Below are 22,161 nucleotides of genomic sequence, written 5' to 3'. Positions count from 1 at the left end.
GTTATTACTATTCTTATTGCCTCTTAGGGGAATCCAAGTGGACAGACAACACAAATCCAGTTTAAATAAAAACCATGTAAGATAAAACTTTGTGACAATGACAAATAGTGCCCCCAAAACTGTTTCGCTCGTTGTGTTAGTGTGTTAAAAACGAAGGGAAACAAATATTATGTGCATTTATGAGCAGTCACAAGACAGAACACATTCTGCACACTGGCTGTTCTGTATGTGTTGGATTGTTTAACAGATCCAATTGATCACAAATTAACTCATTTATCATATTTGTCAAGACTGCAGCTTTGTTTTTTTCACCATCACGGTAAACTCCTTTGGCCCCACAATAACCAGAGCATCAGGAGCTGAGATGATATTCCTTTTACGTTTGATTTATTGCATTAAACTGACTTTAAGATTTGTTTTTCTTGTTGATTAAAAAGGCAGTTTTCTTCACTCAGATTCACTATACAGAGAAGAAAAGATACTTGAATCAACATGTTTTGTCTGCTTCTGAACAGATTCCCACAGATGTCGGTCAGATGAACTTATGGCCTAAAACTGGAGCAGCTGACGAGGAAGAAAGAAGCCAAAGAAAGAAAGAAACCTCTTGATCAAAAGTAAGACCAAACCCAGTCTTTTTGTAACACCTGCTCGTATCATCGATACTAACCTGTTTGGCATTCTTTGGGCATGTTTGCACATGCATTGTCTATGCATGCACCATTCAAATATTTTGTGTATGCTGGTTCAGAAGCAGAGATTTGTTTTTAACGGAGAGTCTGTGGATACACTTTTTTTATCCTCTTCAACAGCTGTGCAAGAATTTGACGAGGCCCGTTTCTTCTCTGCAGAGCACCACGGGACGTCCTGCTGTCTCCCACCTGTCCACATGCATATCAGCTTAACTCCTACTGAGAATACTCAGCTCAGAACACATTTCATAGATGCTTGTTGTGAATATTAATACTAGAGGTGTAATGGGACATTAAAGTCCCGGTTTAGGAGTCATGGTTCTGGACCAGTTTGGTACGGCGGCGGGAAAAAAGCCTTACAACTACACCAACAAGCGGCGTACAGCTCAAGGTGTCCAGGTGGAATTTGTGCTTGTGAACTTTGGTTCCACATTTCGTGCTATTCATTTTATTATTATACATCTCTACATTGCTGGGCAGCGTTGAGTTTCTCTTATTCTTTGCTGTCGGTGTTCTGGACCTTTAAATCCGTCCTGCTTCTGATTCTTAATAAAGAGGCCGCTTCTTACTTACTGATGAGCAGCGACGGACGACAATCACAGTCACAGTTGCAACACGTTTACTCCTGATGTCCCAGGTTCCTGAAAAACATGTCAGATTAAAGCAGAATCTATTTATTTAATGTATTTGAACAAGAACAACTTATATAACTATATGAATAAATGTGACCCTCTATAATAAAATCAAATGAACGTATCATTTTGCATTAATCCACGTAATATTTCTTCAAACAAACAACAGGGAATGATTTCTCACAATGTCAAAAACGTCACATTTGTTTTGGTTCAACGTGCTTCCACATGAGGGAGACATACTCCTCCCAACTCCAACCCCCTTTTTGGAGTTTAGAAGGAATGAAAAAATGTAGAAATACATAAATATTTTCCTCTTTTGTGGAGGACGTACAAAAATCCAGAGCTCTGTCAGAGAGAGAAACAGAGAGAGACGCACGCAAGAGAAGAGACAGATGGACAGAAAGGGGGAAGTGAAGACTTAATTCAAGAAGGAAAAATAACAAAATTGTGCAGAAGAAAGAGAGAAGGGGAAAGACCTCACTCTGTAACACGTGAGCTGTTTGTCAACTCCTTTCCTGACAGGGACCTGTTCTGCCAGATGTTACTCTAAAGGGCAAAACAAGGACGTGAACCAGAGAAGAGAGACAGAGGAGGGAGAGAAAAGCAGGAAACCTTGGCTGAGGTGAGGAAAAAAGCAGTTGTGTGGGAGAACAGAGGCGAAGAGACAGCGACCAAAAGGCAGGGGAGTGGAGGAGTGAGGCACCCCGTTCCTTTCAGCAAAGTGAGGGGGGGGGGGGGGGGGGGGGGGGTAAAAGAAGAAGAAGAAGAAGAGAGGAGTGATAACGAGTCGGGGAAGGAGGGAGAAGAGTTGGCTGGACATGGGGCTTTGTGCCGTTCTCCTCATCTGCCTCTCCCAGGCTGAGCTGGGGAGAGTCTGGGCTCACGTACATGAAGGTAAGCCCCCCGTTCTCAGGTATTCAGACGTCTTCTAATATCAACACCGTTTTGTCTGCATGTCTTCAGAACGGACTGTCAAAACAGCTTCTAATATTCAGGTTAAAAGAAATATTATATGAACAGAATTCTGGTCACTAACTCTGGCACCAGGCAGGCTTTAAAAAATGTTTTTTGGGCCATTTTTGTTATGGGTGGATTTGTGTATGTGTGAAGCTAACAGGTCCCATGACATTTCTCTCTGTCAGTCACAGGAAGCACATGAAAGACTGTGTGTGTGTGTGTGTGTGTGTGTGTGTGTGTGTGTGTGTGTGTGTGTGTGTGTGTGTGTGTGTGTGTGTGTGTGTGTGTGTGTGTGTGTGTGTGCGTGCGTGGGTGTGAAGGTCTGGATTTTCTTGGGATGCCATTCCAGAACCAGTGTTTCCAATTTGAAAACCAGACATCTGGTGCTCACTTGCTTGAAAAATAGGAATCATGTGATCGGAAATCCTGCAAATCAGCAGATAAATGTTTGAGGTTAACCAGTAATTTAAATTATGAAAAAAAAAGTATGAAAGTAGAAAAAGTCAATGAGAGCAGCAGCTGAGCCTAGATGACATATTTGGAAAGTTTCTTGCTTTTCTATGTTGCTTTATCTCATCACAAATTATGTTTAATGACCAGACATAATGTGCTTGTTCTGTGCATCACCTGCATGTGTGTGCTGCCTCACTATGTGTGTGTGTGTGTGCGTGTCTGTATGAGTGTACGCGCATGTATGTATTTTTGTTCTCCTTGGAGATACATTATTTTTAGCCAGCCCCCGTTCCTCCGCTGCCGCTCCTCCTCCGACAATCAGCGGTGCCCCACTTTCTCTGGCCTATCCTGTGCTCCCAGTTCCTCTGATCAGGGGCCTCGCTCTGCAGAGGACAAGCCGACACACTGTGCAGAGAGACCAGAGACTCAGATCCCCGCCCTAACATAAGACAACCGGAAGTCTGTCCATGCTCATCTTTATCAATAAAAACACACTAACACCAAGGATCTAGTTCAAGTTGTCAGCCTCACCCCTGAACAGCAGGTGTCTCTATTTTGGGCTCAGTTTCCCACAGCCTCATAACTTCATCTAAGTGCTTGCTCACACCAGAAAGTAGAGCAGGTCTTCGCTAAATTGGCGGTGCTGTGGTGACTACGCTGCGCTCCCAACCACTTGGATTGAAGGGGATGTATTTGTACCGTCCACTCCGGAGTCAGGGCTCTGACCGAGGGCCACTTCATAGTCCAGCGGTTTCACATAAAATGTCTGTCTCTGCTCTCTGAAAAAGGTCAGCAGAGGAGGTCAGCAGTCAAGACTGACCAACAGCACAAATTTCATGAAATGTTGCCGTTATAAATGCTGGTGGGACCAGGCCTCTACATACGTCTGCTGCATGTTGGATATGTTTGTCGTAATATGTATTTATTGAGTCATTCATGTGCAAACACAGGTTGGCAGTTGAGCAAAAAAACTACAGCCATGCTAGCGGCTCTGTGAGAGGCTGCACTGAGGAACAGTAAACAATAGCACTAAACACAGTAAACAAGCACAGCTCAGGCTGGATGAAAGTCAGGGGTTATTACAATCCATCCAGAGGGGAACATGAATGTCTGAACCACATGTCATGGCCGTCCTTCCAACAGTTATTGAGTCGTTTCACTCAAAACCACAAATGTCAACCTGCTGGCGGCGCCGTAGAAGAAAAGTCGAGGGATCACCAAAGTCATTAGGATAATATATTATAAAATAATATACTTGAGATATTTCAGTTTGAACTGAAGTGGTGGAGAGTAAATCCACACCACTACTCAAAGTTATTTTTCCCACTCAGGTCTTCTGTTACCCAGGGGGGGGGGGTAGCTAGGAAATCGGTCACACCTCCCAGTGCAGCAGGTGTCATGACCCGCTGTGTGAACAGGTCAGCAGGTCACCAAAATCTTTTCACTAAGTGGAGCTTAGTCGGCATGTCTGAGTATACCAGTGTTAATGGCATCATTTATAACATGGATGCATAATATCATCCGCTCCGGCATGATGATGAAACAAAAGAGTAGAGGAGATTGCTGACTTTTAACTGTTTTATCAGGCTTCATAAAATGCACAAGCCATTTGATACTGATTTAAATTTAGGGACAGTTCCCTTTAAATCACAGATAGTAAGATATCAACATGGTGACCTTTTAAGTGGTAAGAATAACATGAAGACAACTTGATCCACATTGATACGTTTTGGCTTCAGTCTGATGCAGATGTGAATAGGTTTCAAACTGGATGACATCTATACAAGACAACTGATCTAAATCTGACAGGCTGCAGTGATGAATAGTCACGGTGGGCCTGAGCCTGCAGACTAATGACCAGAAGGAGCTAAAAATGACATAACACCAATATTTTCTCTTCAACTTTTTCTTAGTTGCCACCAAGAGAATATCTTCAGAGTCGTATTATTTTAGCCAAAGGGAATATAAGTAACTCCGCAGTCCAACTCGTATTTCCTGCAGTACGCTAACATACAACAAAGACCACAAATAGCCCAATAATCTCATCATGTAAACAGAGCCTCCTTCTCAAAACACCACATGTTAATCCGACAGATTATTGTCCTGATAGATTTATCAGGAGTTTCTGTACATTCCTTTCTATAAAATAAATCAAGACAGTGAACTACAGCTGGAACAAATACCATCTGCAAACTGAAACTTCATGTCAGCTGCACAAAAAAAGTTGGTTCCAATACAAACAAGGAACAACATGACAGTAAATCAAACAATTTATAAACTCTGAGCTTGATCCGTGTGTCCATATTTATCTGAGCGCTTTTCTTCTCGGGTCCTTATCGGTCCAGCTGACAGTGTTTGTGTGTCATGGTTACTGCTTGTTCCTCTGAACGTAAAATGCCAAATGGCTTTCAGCCACGCCACAAGCCCCAGCCTGGTTCTAACACGGATCAACTGCAAAGACACACATTGGCATGCACAGCGGTAACGTTGCATTTTGATTACTGTTCCACTAATGGTTCTTCTGCCAGAAGACAGGTGACACTTACACCGCGTCTCGTCTGACACAGCGCACAACGCGGCACGGTTACAGGGTCGAGACTTTGTTTGTATCGTGAGGTTTAATCATGTCTCCTCTGCTGTGTTTGGACGGTACATAATGATTCACTCTCCTCAGCGTATCCGTCTCTGGAGCAAAGATGTTGGCCTTCTGCTCTCTTTTGTTGGGCTTGCAGATAATTAGATTTTCCTGTCCAGGACCAAGTGCATGCCTTTGTGCCCTCAGTGTATCCCCCAATGTGCTCGCACTACAAAGTATTGAGCATTTGACAAGAAAGAGATTCTTTTCAGAGGACATTTATTTTTTTTCACCTCTGGACTTCATCCAGCCGAACAGATTGAAAGACCATTAAGCTTTTGTCTCAGTTGAGGAAATGTGGCTTTTTCATCTGGTCTGTGTTGTCCAGTGTCTGTCTAGCCTTCAAAAGCTGATTTTCAAACAGTAAATATGTAACATATTATGTTTCTTTGGTGTCTGTCATCAACAAATCATAGATAAATAGTTTGAATTCGGCAAAAGATGTAAAAACAAGTGATGTAAGAACACCACGGAGCTACTGTAGGTTTCTGGAAAAAGAGAGCAAGAGATCAGGGGAACGGGAGAAAGGTGCGTGGGAGACGATAAAGGCATGAATGAACACAATGTGTATATCTATAGCACACTGTATATGGCTCAAAATGATGTGGCCTAGTTTGATGCGACACCCACTAGATGTATAAGGAGGTTGCTGCAATGCAGGTGCAGATGTAATGGATACCGCCTCAAAAGAGGCTGATGTACATCTGTTAATAATTCAAAATAAACCTGCAGGATTAGAGGCTTGATTCTCACTCAGGTCAACACAGGTGGCGCTGCAAGATATGTTGGATTAAACAGCCGGAAATTTGAAATTGACTCAATTTGGAGGACTGTCAGAATAATTTCCATGCATTATATGTTGTAATAGAGGGGGCATCATGGTTTATGGTTACCGTGAAACCACCCGCTCTTCTCCAGAAGATGTGTCACTTTAGTCGTTGGATTTCTGGCCCCCGTTTCAAATTCACCAGAATGTTTTCTTCTGCTCCAGTTTGCACATTCCCAATGCAGGTTCCACACACACACACACACACACACACACACACACACACACACACACACACACACACACGTGTCTGCCAGACCTGACGCTATGGAGGTCACTTAACTCAAGTTCTTAAGCATCCTATTTTTTGTTGTTAGAAGTCCATCCAGGCCCACATGCAGACAGTTAAACAAGGTTAGAGATGTTCCCGGAAAAGAAGCTCAATATTTGCGAAGTGAAAAAATGAATGCACAATCATATACAGGTTGGCTGCATTTCTAAAAGGACTTGACGTACATTCTGTAATAACTAATGCATAGTCCCTGATCTGCCACTTCCAGCCTTCCTCCCCCTCAGAGCTCTTCCTCATCCTTAGCTGTTTAGTGATGATGATGATGATAAGTGATGCCAATATGACCCAATTAGGAGGCTCTTGTTCTGAAGACATGGAAATGGCTTCCTCTGCACCGTAATCAAATGAGATTCCTCATTAGAGCCGTCTCCCCTGAGTGTGTGATAACCTCTCGATGTTTCTTTTCTCTTGTCCAATTTTGTTTCTCAAGTCTCTTTTTGTCATTGTGTTTTACACATCTAATAAATTCACTTCATTTATCCGAACACCCCAATTAGGTAAAGCTTTCAGTGAGCTTAACGATTACGATTCTGAGGATGAAATCTGACAGTGTTGCAAAGAACCATAAAACCAGAACTTCAAATGTTTGCACGGATTAAACAAACAGGACATCATGTGTTAATCTGTGAGCTTTAGGGTGGATGGTACGCAGATTCCGTTACTTGTGACGGAACCAGACGAACCGTTTCCCCCGTTTCCAGTCTTTATGCTAAGCTAAGCTAACCGGCTGCAGCTTCACATTCACGTACAAACTTGATATAGTACTTCTCATCTAATTCTCTGCATGAAAGCGAATCAGCATATTTCCCAGAATGTTGCACTACTGTAACTAACTACTAACACATCGTCTGCTTCAGCCAACAAATATCAAAATGAGACCAAATATCCAATACGTTGCGGTAATATTTTAACGGCATCTCACAGAAGCTCACTCTCTCTTAAGCACGGAGAGAAAAATAAACACGTACTTTTGACAACTTCGGTCAAAGGTTTGTAGTCACCCAAACATTTCTCCCTGAAGTGATTGTTAAACATCTCATTCCAAAACAATGGGCTTTACTCTGCTGCTGCAACAGACTCCACTCTCCTGGGAGGACTTTCCACCAGATGTGAAACCTGGCTGCAGGGATTGTCTCCCAGAGCATCAGTGAGGTCGGCCAGTTAAGTTCTTTCTCACCAGTCTGAGATAACCATTTCTGTATATAGAGCTGGCTTTGTGGATTGTCATCAACAGGAAAGGGCCTTCCCAAACTATTGCCACACAGCTGGAATCAAACTATCGTCTAAATTATCAATGAATGCCGGAGCGTTACGATGTTAATTGGAACAAACAGACTAAGCCAAGAATCATAGAAGAACAGCTGCAGACCAAAACTACTAAAAAGTATGTAGATCGGACCCGGGGTGTGCACATACTGTACTGTTGGTCATATGTTGTAAACACCGTTTAAAAGGAAAGAGGCTGAGAGGGGGGTCTGAACCTCAGGCTGGCTCTTGTCTTTGTTTTTCTCAAGATGTTCATAGACATGTGGTTATACTTAACAGCTCAGATCAGACAAATCTAGACAACAAGCTGGATTTAACCTTCAACTTCTTCTTCGGTGGGAAAACAGTCGGAGACCTTCACACGGAATTCTGCTGATCTCACAACTCTGTCTGAAAATGTCCAGAGGACAGCGAGTCGTGGATCAGTTCAACTTTAAGTTTAAAGAAAGAACGAAAGAAATGTTCCAAATGTGAAAGAAAGTTTTGTTGTTTTCTTCTGTCTCCGTGTGAGTTATTGCTCCAAACGTGAATTATATTTTCTGCATTAATGAACCAAATCATGGCAACAATAATGAGCAGATGTGAACGCAGAGTTTAATTTAGTTCCTGTTCCTTTTAAAAGACATTTGACCAGATAATTACGGAGCTCTTTTCACACATTTTGGGATCGGGGACAGAATTCGACGATCATGTTTTCTCAAAAGTCTGGAATCTAAAATAACAGGTGAAGAATTACTACAGCGTGAAGAAAAACATGGCAGAGTTCAAGAGGCAGCTGTTCGTTCATGGATTAAATCCTCCTGGATGTCTCTGCGTGTGGCCCTGGTGTGTGTTAACTGTTCGATGCCTGTCTTGTTCTAGATGCACTGAGTGGGACTCTTCTGCAGACGGATGTGGATCTGTCCGGTTCCCACAGAACCAGGAGGGACCAGCAGACCCCACACAAACACAGAGAAGCCCGCAACACCGGAGGAAGAGGACTTGATGTCAGCACTCTGCCTGACAACACGACCCACATCGTGGTGAGATACAAATAATTGATCCTTTGCTAAGTCCATTTTTGCTGGGACAATAATAAAAAAAAGAATGAACATCATGCTGTATTAAAGACGACTTTAAACTAGAGATTGAGACCACAAACCCATGTTTACAATGTTTACTGAGGGAATAAATCAAGAGAGAAGTAGAGTCATTTTCTCATAGACTTCAATACAATCAGACATATTTCTGAGGCCCCCTGCTGGCCATTAGAAAGAATGCAAGTTCAAGGCACTTTGGTAATGGCTACACTTTTCAAAACAGCTCTACAGGTTGTTATAAGTTGACTTACAGATATAAGAGCTCTTAAAATTGCATATTTTTATGAAATAAATGTTGTTAACTGCTGGTTAATATCAGGTTCAAATTAGAAAACAGCATGTAGTTATTTGCATACATTGTAGAACCTTTAATCTGACTGTGGGGGGTCATAATATTTACACTCTGCTCGACTAGAGAAGCTTTGAGTGGAGGTTAATGTTATTGTGTCAGGTGAACCTGTCCTCTGCCAATTTCCACTTATTACCTTTGGAATCTGTGTGTGTTTGTTTGAGTGTGTATGATGTCACAGACTCTTCTTTCACTTGAATCAGCCTCAGTCAAATTCAACCCAAATAAATTGTGTCGTACCTTTTTTCTTTCTTTTTTTAAAATTTCCTTTTTGCTCCAATTCAAATTGAAAACAGACGAGAGCCTCGTCCTGCCAACTTACAGTTGTTTGTTTGAGTGCGAGTATGTGCGCGTGTGCATGTGAGTGTGCATGTGAATGACTCACTTGGACATGATCACATGGAGCCCTGTTGTACTGCTGCTGCTGCCTTTTTGGGGGGAGGTCTGGTCCCAGTTTACAAAACCCACCTGTCTTGGGACAAGAGGTTCCCAATTGTCTTGCCAATTGGGAACCTCTTCAATAAATTAGTCAGCTGTGAGGGAAAAGTATAAGATAGTTCACTTCTCCTCACCTAGAAATCCCCCCCCCCTCCCACTAGCAAACATGTGGTGGAGATGGGAGGAAAAACAAGTGGGTCACTTGCTGTATGTGGAGCAGCCGGAGAGGCAGTGAGAGCGCTGCATTTAACTGCTCCACTTTCTGAGCCCGCACTAAACCCCAGAACCATTGCTCTCTGTCACCTTGAACTGTGGCATACATTAATAATGCCATCAAGAGCGGAGATCTGTGCCGAGTCAAAGCACAGTGTGTACACAGCTCCCTCAAGTGGAACTGTTTGGGCAGAAACAGAGGAGATAAATCCCAGATGTCTGGTGCGGTGGTTTCCAAACAACCCCTCAGCACACGACATCTCTTTTGATTGGTTGTATGAAGTGTCCAAAATTAACTTTTTCACTCATCGGCCAAGGGGACTGTTGGATGATGAAAATCCCCCGAGCATATTCTTTACCGGAATAAATAATAAATTGCGTTTTTTTGTGGCACATATACATTCGTTTCAGGCCAATTATGAATGACTTCTTCTGACGAGATGTGTATGAAATATAATTTAGGGCTACAACTAAAAATGAATTTCTTTATGGATTAATCTGCAGATGTTGATCGACTAATGGATTAATTCAATTAGCAGCTCCATTATAGTTTGAATGTTATATCTCCAATATGCAACTTGAAAACTCGTGTGGTACAAAAATACAACATTCATTTTGGAAAATAACTTCAATTTGAATCACAATCAAAAAACTGGTAAGATGATTTGTGATTTGATGTTTTCCTCACATCGTTCAGCCCTAACTGGTACCAACTATCATTTAAGAGCTTTTGGGCAAAACGATATGAATTGTGGAATAGTGACGTTATTATATGATGCAAGTCAATGGCTGTTAAACCCATTTTAAATAACCTCAGCATGAATACTGTCTTACGACAACTGTTTCTAATGCCTTTTTCTCTGAGGAGGACTCCCAGCAGTACTACACATGGCAGAGTTTTGCTCCAACAGACAGACGGACGGAGGACAAGTGGGTAGACCTGAACACCCAGAGCCAATTCCAGATCCACTACATACTGTCCAATGCACACCAGAAGGCAGCGGTTAGACTCACACACACACACACACACACACACACACACACACAGAGTCTGATTTAGCACCCAGCCTTGTCTGACATGTTTTCTTTTCCACAGAGGGTGGCGCTTTCGTTTGATTTCCCTTTTTATGGACACACCTTGAGACAAATTATCATCGCGACTGGTGGTGAGTTTTCTCTTTACATTACTTGATATCACCGCAGAGCTCGTCTACTTTGCTCTTCCAATCTGGAGACTGAACGTCTACCAGTGTGCTGAAGGACTTAGTCCTCCAACCCTGGGAAAATATTCTGGCTTGATGTTAAATGTTGTTCTTGATACTCTGCTACAAACACATTTTGGTCATCAGAACCTAAAAAGCATTTAGGTTTAAAAAAAAAAGAAAGAAACATGCATTTGAAAAAAGCAGACATAGTTTGTGAGTACAAATATGCAACACAACTTCTAACATCTGCACGTGCCCCCTTAGGGTTCATCTTCATGGGTGACATTACTCATCGGATGCTGACTGCCACACAGTACATCGCTCCCCTCATGGCCAACTTTAACCCCAGCTTCTCCCAAAACTCAACAGTGAGGTACTCGGACAACGGTGAGTGGGAGCTCCTCCTGATGAAGTCTGTAATGTTTGGGAGCTCCTGGTTTTTCTCTGACCAGCCTCTGTGTCTCCCGCTCTGCTCAGGTAACCTGTTTGTGGTGCAGTGGGACAAAGTGCACCTGAAGGACCGAGAGGCTGAAGGACCTTTTACTTTCCAGGCGGTCCTCGGCAGAAATGGAACCATTGTTTTCAACTACAGAGATGTAAGTTGTGGATTTCAACTGTTTTCTTCATCATCTGTACACTGTTACAGCTGTTAAAACAGACGCTGATGGTATTTTTTTTCAGGTCCCCATACCAGTGGAGCAAATTAATTCCACCGAGCATCCCGTGAAAGTGGGACTGTCTGATGCTTTTCTGGCACGCCAACCCTCCTTAGGTGAGTCTTTATTCAACACAACTGACTTTAAAATGTCTTACATATCTTGCAAACACACTAACATTTTGTATTTGTCTTGAAGAAGCGAATCAACATACCATCTTTGAGTATCACCGTGTTGAGATTGACATCACAAAGATTGTTAGCAGATCTTCTTTTGAGTTAACGCCTCTGCCGAGTAAGTATCCTCACAAGCCAGCCATTACACGAGAGCCTCGCCTCGTTATTCACCTCTCTGACTCCAGGACACTGTGATTTGATTCCTCCAGCTTGTCTTCAACACACTTCGTGTGATCTCTGCCTAGCATCCAACCTGACAACTAACTGTGGCTGGTGCAACACGCTTCAACGGTAGGGTCAGATTCTGACAGGTGTATCTTGCGATGAGGCCGCAGAGAGCCTGGCTCTTCTCATTTTTGCTCTGAGTTTCAGATGTTCTGACGGTATCGACCGGCATAGACAAGACTGGTTAGATTACAACTGTACTGAAGAGGTGAGATTCATTTTACCGATTTATACAATAGAGAAATGAGCAGCCGGTTCATTCGTTCTTGAGTCACTCCTGTGGTCATTCACTCAGGCAAAAGGCACATGTGAGGACTACAACCCCGTACTACCTGAGGGATCTATGAGCTCCTTCAACCTGTCCTCTCCAGGTCCAACGCCTTCTTCAGCATGGACCAAAGACCAGCCGGTCACTACAGGTAAACGTCTCTGAGGGGTAAACAGACAGTGAGGTATGTCGGTAAAGGTTCATCTCAATCATCCTGCTGGTTCAAAGTCTGGAGGAGTTATTTCAGAGAGTTTTACCTCCAAATAAAGCGGTTTAGATCATTTGGCTACACTGTTGGACGGTTTCCAACCCGTCTGATTGTCTGACTGCTTATTTTTTGCCATGTTAGACGTTATAGTGATCCCCATGTTCCCAGCAACTATTTTAATACAATTTTATTTTTATCTATAGGAAATGGCTACAACTATGAATAGGCTCCATGTTGTAATAAACCGTAATTATCCTTTTAACCTTCTCAGTGATTTTATCACAAGCTGGCTGAGGCTTGTTTTGGGGCTTTAATAGTCAATGTATTGGTTGACTGACTGTGCTGCTGTTAAACTGTTTGTAAATGTTTTACTATGTACACATATAATGCAACACAGACAATACGTTTTCTCCCCCCCCCCCCGTTGACTAAACTATGCTGTGTAGGGCTGTATGAGTGCTGTATAAATAATGTAGTGTATCTTAAAAACAGTCACATTCACTGGTAAGAACACCAGAGCTCATACTCCTATCCCAGCCAGTCAGACCATACGTACCATCAATGCCTCTAAGGTTACGGTCACCTCACTTCTACATGCAGACTTGCTTTAACGATAACAAACAATCTCTGTTTTCCTTCCTTTCAGACATACAGACGAGTCCACCGAACCAGAACGGGATACCGGCGAACATGCCCATCATAGCCGGTGTAGTGGCTGCACTGGTTCTGCTCGTAGTGCTGACCTTACTGGCCGTCTACTACATCAACACACACCCCACAGTCGCTCCACCGTTCTACTTCATGCAGGTGAGAAAAACAATATTCATACGTTGGTTCTTTGGAGCGAACAGTTCATTCTTCTGTTTAAAGACATATCCCACACGTGCACTCATGTTTGATGGAATGTAAGTACATTGCACGCTAATTTGGAGTGTACTTTCAATTATTTGCACTTCTACCTCACTACATTTCAAAGGAAAATATTGTACAGCTTCAGTTACTAGTTACTTTTGTTGTTTGTAGCGTCGCACCAACAACTACTGGCCCTCCATGAAGTTCCACAACCAGGGCTGCCAGTCCAGTTACGCCGAGGTCGAGCTTGGGGGTCATGAAAAGGAAGGCTTCATGGAGGCCGAGCAGTGCTCCTAAGACTCCTGGACTGGCAGGACTGGGAGAGAAGAAGAAAAGGACACCATCTAGAGGACTGCACAGGCATTACAAGTGGAGGAACATGGAGGATCAGGCTGACACTGGGTGTCTCTACTCCAACCTTGGCGGCTGGACAGTGTTTACTGTCACTGCTCTTGTAGCTCTTCCCAGCTTTCTCCGTGTCTTTTGCTCTTTGCCATCACACAGGGGATCTGACATTTTATACACGGCTTGGAGGGTCTGAGAGGAAGCCGACGACAAAAATGATGAGATGCAAATGTGTAACTGTACAAAACAAAACGCAAGCGGATGTCAGGGAATGACTCGAACTAGCCTTCATACTGCAAACCAACATACAGCTCAAAGTAACAATGTGTTTCTATTCTGTTTATGGAGTTATTTTTGTTTCATGAAACTTCTACGCGACCATTGATTGGTTCATAAAATGTTATATTTCTGTGGAATTCACTATAACAGATATTTAGCAATGTAACTGATAGTGATTATAATGATCATCTTGAACTTCTCGAGAGAAAAGTTTCTTAGATTCATTTTTAGAGACGTGACGTTATGACTGTTTTTCTTTTAACCTTTCTGTTGAAATGTATTCTAATAAAAGCTGGTGGTGAGTGTTGAAAATAAAATGGTGCAGACCACATTGGCCAATATTTAGAGCAGGAATATCAAAGTTACTGAGACAAATGTGGAGAGGACGATGGTCACTGTCATCGGTTAACATACTGTTTAGTTTCTCTAAAAGCTCTCACTCATTACAAGTGACGTAAAGATACTAACAAAGTAATCTACATTGTTTTTGCATGCAATAAACTCAATGTCCAGGCACAAGTGAGGTAATGACGCATACAAGTAATGCATGTAAACAAACAGCCCTGACATGCATTGTAATATCCTTATTTTGTGATACAGTGACACATGCTGCCTAATTAAATGCAATGAAATGTGGTTTTGTTGACCGTTTAGTGATGGAACAAATGAGGCACAAGAGAGCACAACAGGGAAAAATAACTTGGATAATGCCTTTTTTATCCAAATAGTAAATAGATTATATGTACGGGATACAACTAAATAAACTCCATATATCTATATATATATATAATCATTATAATTGAACAAGTATATTGTATACAAGAAAAAAACATAGAGAGGAAAAAAGTGATACAGACCTAACGTCAGTCACTATTTGGGATTGATCATAAACTTTATATAAGAATATTATAAGGTATTGATGATAAACAAACAATACATAGCACTGCCACACGGTGGAGCCATAAAACTACAGGAAAGTCAACACATCAACACAAATTGATCCCAAATGATGGAACGCTTTGTCCCACAGATGCCAACAAAGGAGTGGCTTTAATTACAGAAACTCAGCTATCTTACTTATCAGCAAGCTAAGCCAGCGTTTGTCTCCTTAGTGTTTAAAACAGACATTGATGTTATTACACACTCTGCACATTTCAGAAGCTAGTAAACCAACAAAGCTGTTAGCGTTAGTTGCTCCCAGAGTTAATTAACTAATTGGTCCTAATTAGAATGACCCCTGCTAGTGTGGCCACCAAAATTAGTCCCACGCTAAATGACGAACAAAAGAAGCAACGTTAATTATATAAATATGACACTTACTGTTCGATGGACGACACTAATTGGCCATCTGAAAAACTTTAAAGTGGAAGTCGTGCAGGTGGAACATACCACTCTATAGGCGGGGGTGGGGTAGTCCCCAGTGATAGTAGAATATTTTAAATGATTGTAAAAAAAAATATATATATATAGATAGAGAGAGAGAAATACTGATGTAATAGTGCATACGTAACGGGTTTGTACATTTGCCGTTAACCGGCAATATATGTTGCTGTGTACCGATTGACGTTAGCAAGTAACAAAAGAACAGTCTGTGATGAGTAGAGAAACTAATTAGAAAAAGAGGGGGCACCCGGATTTGAACCGGGGACCTCTTGATCTGCAGTCAAATGCTCTACCACTGAGCTATACCCCCGACGTATTGAGCCTGAGTCGTACGCCTTTTTATATTATGGTAAGGTAGTGGACTATGGATGATGGATGGATGTTGGTACCATTTCTTCCGACTAAATCTGCGTCCGTGGATTACAACTCGCTCCGCTAACTTCTCTTCTGTCACTATTGTCTTTCAACCATAAACTCTGGTCTTGAAGTGCTGCTATGAGTGTTGCAAACCACCGGATGTCACTGTTTATGGGCCCAAAGCTTCACAAGGCTTCATCACTAGTAAGTGAATATAATTCAACAATGACGTCTGTTTTTGATTTTGCATGTTTTATCTTAAGTTGTGAAAACACATCAGATACAATAAACATTGTATCAAGATGGAGCTTTTGATACAACTGGGATTCTGGTAACTTTTTAACCCCTTTAACAAGTGAAGTTTCCTATAGCCGACTGTCCCTGGAGGCACCATGAAGGCTCTTCGTGCTTGACTCCTCCTCGCGGCCGTATATTAATTGAAATGCCTGCAGGCGAAGAAGAGGAGGACGACTTGTGTCCCAGCTGCTCACCATAGCCTGCACTTTACTGCTCAACACCTTTTTAAAACTATTTTTATTAGAGTTTGTTTGTTTGTTTGTTTGTGAGGAATTCCTGCACCAACATGAATCCGCCCTGTGGAAGATGCAATAAACCAGTTTATCCCACAGAAAAAATAAATTGCCTTGATAAGGTAAGGTCGAACTCCATTCTCTAACCAAATAACACTTTAATTTCCTTTTTTAGAGATTTAGTCTTTAATAATACTGTCTGATAATAAATTGTATATGTTTTTAGAAGGCACCAGTAGTAAGAAGTACACAGATATTGTGTAAAAGTTCAGAATAATGTATATTATTGGATTATTAATGCATTAATGTGTTCATCACTTTCATGTTGAAGCTGGTACGAGTGGAGCTCATTTAACTATATCCTGCTTGGTTGCCTGTGAGGGGATCAATTTTCAGTTTTATCTTAATCGTTAATGAAACATCATCATTTTTTTAAATTAATTTATATTTTGTATTATTTATCTGAACACTCCAAAGTGACTTATGTTATCAAATACATGTAGTGGCATAAAAAGAACAATATTTGCGTCTGAAATGTAGAGTAGAAGAATGTAGAGTAGAGTAAATTTGTACTTAAGTATACGTATAAATATACACGTGTGTGTGTGTGTGTGTGTGTGTGTGTGTGTGTGTGTGTGTGTGTGTGTGTGTGTGTGTGTGCGTGCGTGCGTGCGTGCGTGCGTGCGTGTGTGTTTTCCTTGCATCAGCATATTAAAGGGGACATATCATGAAAAACTCTCCTTTTCAGTGGTTGAGCTCAAACATTTGGGTATCTGGACTGTCTACCAACCCACAGACTGAGAAATAACATTAATCAGTTTTTTTGTGGATCTGAAAACATGTGATTCAACAAGCTAGTCAGATTTGGCTCCCCTTCCTGTGTCACGTGCACGCTCATTAGACTATATACCTCCATCAATCTTCTCCATGACTTGAGAACTAGCTTTGTGTGAAGCCAAGAAGAGTTAAAAGAGATTGTTGCACTAGCTGCTGCTCGATGACAATGATTGATTTGGGAGGGTGTCCTATGGTCTACTTTATGATTACAAGATCACAATTCTGAAATTATTTTAAAGACATAAACCATAAACAAATGCTTTATAAGTTACAATAACATCCTTTTTTGTGTTTTAGCTGATATCAAATGCATAAATCCAAACAATCAGCAATGAGTAATCGTTTTGAATGCTTGACCCTTTAACTGTTTGCTCTCTGTAGTATTGGCACAAAGGTTGTTTCAGCTGCGAGGTTTGCAAGATGGCCCTGAGCATGACGACCTACAAAGGCTTTGAGAAGAAACCTTACTGCACTATGTGAGTGTTTACACCACACGCAACAGTTCTTAGAGTTATAAATATGTGTGTGTGAATTATTGTAATCCTTGAACAGAGATGTTCTAATGTTTCTGTTATTCTCCTCTCCGTCTTTCAGGCATTATCCCAAAACCTCCTTCACCATAGTGGCCGACACGCCCGAGAATCTGCGTCTCAAACAGCAGAGCATGCTCAACAGCCAGGTGAGACGTCCACAGATCAGATCCTCTGTCTCTGCTATCGCTGTCACTCCAGCAGATATACTCGTCCTCATCTGGTTGTCTTCGTCATGACTCAGTTACACCTTCCCCCCCCTCTCTCTCTCTCTATCTGTCTCCTTCATTCAGATAGAATTAAATCAAATGAGCCCTTGGTCTGAATAGTAAAATGACAGCATGCAAACTTGACTTTGACGTAAAGATCTAAAAATCTAAACTTGTAAATAACGTGTAAATCTCTCCTTCTGTTTCGACGTCCCGTGTGGCCGGGGCTAAACTCAGCCTCCTTGCCTGCCTTCACTGCTCTTAATCTCTAATCTTAATCACACACTGTTCCAGCCAGCCATTTAACCTGATCAGAGGGTTAAGTCCTCCAAGTCACGCACAAATTAAAGAGATTCCTTTACAGTGTGAATCTTGCTTTAGGGATTGTCTTGTCACTCGTGAAGCATTTCTTCCTCTGCTGAAACTCTGCACCAAACAAAACACAAGATGTAAATCGTGACTCTAGATGTCTGAAAACAAACACCTGATGTAACCACACAGACTAGTTCCATTTTTGGTTGAAACACTTCTAAACTATCATGTAACATTACTTTGTTGACATGCTACATGGTTGTTCTGAAAACATGGTGATTAAATTGACACCAAAAGCTGTTTCCTCCTCTCTCTCTTTCTCTCTCTGTCCTCTCGTCTCGTCTCATGCAACACAGTTCATATAACCATAAAAGTCTCGGCAGTCAAGCTCTGTTACTGAGGCCGCATATTCCTCATAGCAAGAACATGACTCACTTGTGTGTGTGTGTGGATCTCAGATTTACTTTCAAGTAAACATTCCAGCTTTGTTTAATGTCGTTTAAAGTGTTTCCCCCCCCTGCACCTAAACTTGCAAGGAAATCTGACAAATAGCCGTTTAAAGCACAGCTTGTGTGTGTTTATGTTTATTTGTGAATCCCATTTGGTCGAAGTGTGCGTGCGACCGCAGAATGTCTAATCTAGCTTTTTGTCATTTTGAAGAACACAGCCCTTTTTTGGTTCTGAGAAGTTCTCCTCAGGGGGTCCAGTCTAAATCCTGATGAATTACAAATTTACAGGCGCTCTATAAGGAGGACTTTGAAAAGAACAAGGGGAAAGGTTTCAGCGTGGTGGCCGACACTCCGGAGATGCAGAGAGTGAAGAAGACGCAAGACCAGATCAGTAACGTAAGAAACACACGAGGATCGGATCAAACAAATCACAAAACAACACATGTTCTCCACCTGCAGTGGTGGCTTGTCGTGCAGATAGTTTTGGTTTTACATGCCCAGTTTCTGAGATATCTTCAGCACCATAACTTACTAAATGCACATCATGCTGTATTGAAGAAGACTTAAACCTAGAGATTGAGACCATGAACTCATGTTTACAATGTTTTTCTTCTTTTTTTTAAACTATTATTTTTCCACTCAAACACAATTTCAGAAGAAACTTATATATTAACTTAAAAACGACCAGGACATGCAAGCAGCAAGTAGAGCCATTCACCCAAAGACACAACAGAAACCCGGTCCAGTGACAGGAAGTAGATTTGTGGACTAGTCCTTTACAGAAAGCTGAGAGGAGAGCAGAGGAGAGCAGACGGCTGCAGAGAAGGATCTCAGAGATCCTGCAGAGACACATTTCAGACATTTCTCCTCGTCCAGCTGCCCTATATGGTCAAAGTCTCTCAGCTGTGGACACAAGAGGGAAGTCGGCTTTCTGCAGCGCTCACACACACACACACACACACACACACACACACACACACATACCACACTGAAACACACACACTTTCTTTTTTTCGTCTCATGAGGGTTCTGGGTGCAGAAAGGAATGACGGGTGATAAGCTGCATGTGAAAAAGGAAAAATCTAGTAACTTATTTTTCCACTGGGAGTTTCCCTCCTTCTGTCCTTTCTTTCTCTCTCTCTTTCCTTCCTTCCTTTTTACCTTCCTCCCTCCCTCCCTCCATCCTTTCTTTCTCTCTTTCTTCCCTCTTTCCTTCCTCCCTTCCATCCCTCCCTTCTTTCTTTTTTGTCATCCTTCCTTCCCTCCTTTCAACCTTCCTCCCTCCCCCTTTCTTTCTTTCTCGTTCTTTCCTTCCTCCATCTTTCTTCCTTCCTCCCTTCCTTTCTCTCTTTCTTGCCTTCTTCCTTCCCTCCTTTCTTGTATTTGTTTTTCCTTTGGTAAGTCCCTCACTCCCTCCAGTCTTTTCTCATCTCATCCTGTCTCTGTTTTTTCTCCCACTGAGGTCTGTTGAGGACACATGGGGGGGGGGGGGGGCTTCTCTTTTTTTCCCCTCTTCAACAGTTCCCTCTTCCAGCCCCTAAAAAAGCTGGAACAACATTTGATGAATTTTAAAGATGTTGTGTCACGTTGTCGTCTGTCTCTCTCCTCTGGTGGACTCGCTGGATGATGCAACAAGTCTATTTCTAGAGTCTTTGAACCGTCACTTACAGTTATTGAGTTCTTTCTGTTATAAACCAGAAGACAAAGCCTTCAAAAATATTTTATATTCAAAGATAAAGATTGCTGTAGAAATATAACATAGGTTTTCCTATTTGTAAAGAAAAGGAAAAATGTTTTTTTTTGTCGTTAATGATCTTTTTGTTTCTATAAAATAAATCTGAAACTTAAAACATAAAGTCTTCAGCTTTTTGACAATAGGAGGTTTCTCCTCTACTGAAACTGTTGCAGCAGAGACCCCCCCCCCCCCCCCCCCCCCCTCATCATCTCCCAGCACCTCCTAAAATGGTGAGCTGCCTCTCAACAGTCATATTTGATGTAGGTTTAACACGCGTGTCGCTGCCTGTGTGTGCAGATAAAGTACCACGAAGACTTTGAGAAGAGCCGGATTCGAAGTGACGCACCTCCTCCTGAGAACAGACAAGGTGAGAAACACCCTCATGAGACTCCTCTGAGTATTTAACATCGGTATTAACGTGTGTGTGTGTGTGTGTGTGTGTGTGTGTGTGTGTGTGTGTGTGTGTGTAGACTATGAGGAACAACCGTCCAACCCTCAGAGATTCAGTCAGCCAGTCGGACCAACGCGCCCTGCTGCTGTAGCACCACCTAGTGGAGAGGTAAGGCTACTACACAGACGAACTATATGCGGACACCTGATTTATGCGTTTGACGAACGTCTCATTCCAACACAGCGGGTGTTCATCTGCTGCTGTAACGACCCAAAAGTAGAAGACCTGGGTGTCCACATACTTTTGGTCATACAGTGAAGCTGTCACAATATCAGATTATATATATATACTGTCACAGAGGAGTAAAGAAACCAGAAATCAGACAATTACACTTTATTTCTTAACGTTTTTCTCAAATTTATTATGAAAATAGTTGCCGATTAATTTAATAGTTGACTGATCGATTACTCTTTGCAGCTCTAGTTTGAGTGCCGGTGTAGTTGTGTTTGTGCAGTTTATGTTGCATTAGTATGTATGTATACATTCGGCTCAGTGGTGAAATCCAGTGCAGTTGAACTGGTCTGGACTCAGTATTCTCTCTTGATGTGCTTCTGTTGATTCGTCCCCCTCTCCGTGTGTCTGCCCTCCACAGAGACGCTACCAGGCCGTGTACAGCTACGCGGCAGCAGAAGCAGATGAGGTGTCTCTGCAGGAAGGCGACCTGCTGTCAGACGTGGAGCAGATAGACGAAGGTTGGATGTTCGGGTGCAACCAGCGCACGGGGCAGCGGGGCATGCTGCCCGCCAACTACGTCCGGCCGGTGTGAGACGAGGACACGCGAGGCGGTCCGTGAATCTGTCGGCACCATTAACAGTCAGGCTTCTACTCAAAATCACCTTTTGAAAATTAAAATTAAAAAAACCACCGGTTCTGCGCCTTTTTTTTAGTCTGAAACTAGATTTTTAAATGAGGAAATAAGATATATGAAGAGAGTCTGGAACATAAACTCACAAAAGAGGAAGTAAGAGGACATCAGAAGGATAACATTTAGTATGTTCCTTTAATGTACATAATCTTAAAACCCATTAGACCCCAAATTATCATTTAGTCTGATTTGATTCAAAGTGAAATATGCAACTTGTTTATTTAAAGACAAATGATAATTTTGCTTCGTTTTGTTCTAGTGTTTGAGACTTAATTGACTTGTTGCATTGTTCATTTAGGAGAGGACACAATCGGTGGTAGAAGTACTTAAGTAAAAGTAGTAATACCAGAGTACAAATACTGTCCTGCATTGGCAATTTTAATGAAGCAGAAAATGGTAAAGTCCTCGTTCATATTTCATTTCAGAATAATGAAATATTAAACTAATTGTCTGTGTT

The 22,161-nt window shown here is 42.0% G+C and overlaps 2 protein-coding genes and 1 non-coding gene across 3 annotated transcripts; 2 read left to right on the top strand and 1 right to left on the bottom strand.

Annotated features, from left to right (window-relative positions):
* Positions 1 to 2,086: 2,086 nt before the first annotated feature.
* Positions 2,087 to 14,375, top strand: LOC142952085 (plexin domain-containing protein 1-like). The gene is made up of 13 exons (XM_076094088.1): positions 2,087 to 2,218; positions 8,615 to 8,775; positions 10,701 to 10,835; positions 10,929 to 10,998; positions 11,302 to 11,424; positions 11,515 to 11,633; positions 11,719 to 11,809; positions 11,892 to 11,987; positions 12,079 to 12,160; positions 12,242 to 12,302; positions 12,390 to 12,513; positions 13,217 to 13,377; positions 13,594 to 14,375. The coding sequence occupies exons 1-13, from the start codon at positions 2,143 to 2,145 to the stop codon at positions 13,717 to 13,719; spliced, it is 1,425 nt and encodes a 474-aa protein (XP_075950203.1). The 5' UTR covers positions 2,087 to 2,142; the 3' UTR covers positions 13,720 to 14,375.
* A 1,292-nt stretch (positions 14,376 to 15,667) lies between these two features.
* trnac-gca (transfer RNA cysteine (anticodon GCA)) lies at positions 15,668 to 15,739 on the bottom strand. The gene has a single exon. It is a non-coding gene; the product is annotated as a tRNA-Cys (tRNA).
* A 630-nt stretch (positions 15,740 to 16,369) lies between these two features.
* On the top strand, positions 16,370 to 21,660 carry LOC142952086 (LIM and SH3 domain protein 1-like). The gene is made up of 7 exons (XM_076094089.1): positions 16,370 to 16,438; positions 17,535 to 17,629; positions 17,748 to 17,832; positions 18,942 to 19,049; positions 20,686 to 20,755; positions 20,859 to 20,947; positions 21,432 to 21,660. Exons 1-7 carry the CDS (start codon positions 16,370 to 16,372, stop codon positions 21,603 to 21,605), a joined length of 690 nt encoding a protein of 229 aa, XP_075950204.1. The 3' UTR covers positions 21,606 to 21,660.
* Positions 21,661 to 22,161: the final 501 nt, after the last annotated feature.

Source organism: Anarhichas minor, unplaced genomic scaffold (assembly GCF_050575085.1).
Source record: "Anarhichas minor isolate MPS153535 unplaced genomic scaffold, ASM5057508v1 ptg000017l, whole genome shotgun sequence".
Taxonomy (NCBI): domain Eukaryota; kingdom Metazoa; phylum Chordata; class Actinopteri; order Perciformes; family Anarhichadidae; genus Anarhichas; species Anarhichas minor.
Note: the sequence above shows the minus strand (reverse complement) of the source record. Positions and strands in the feature narration are given on the sequence as shown.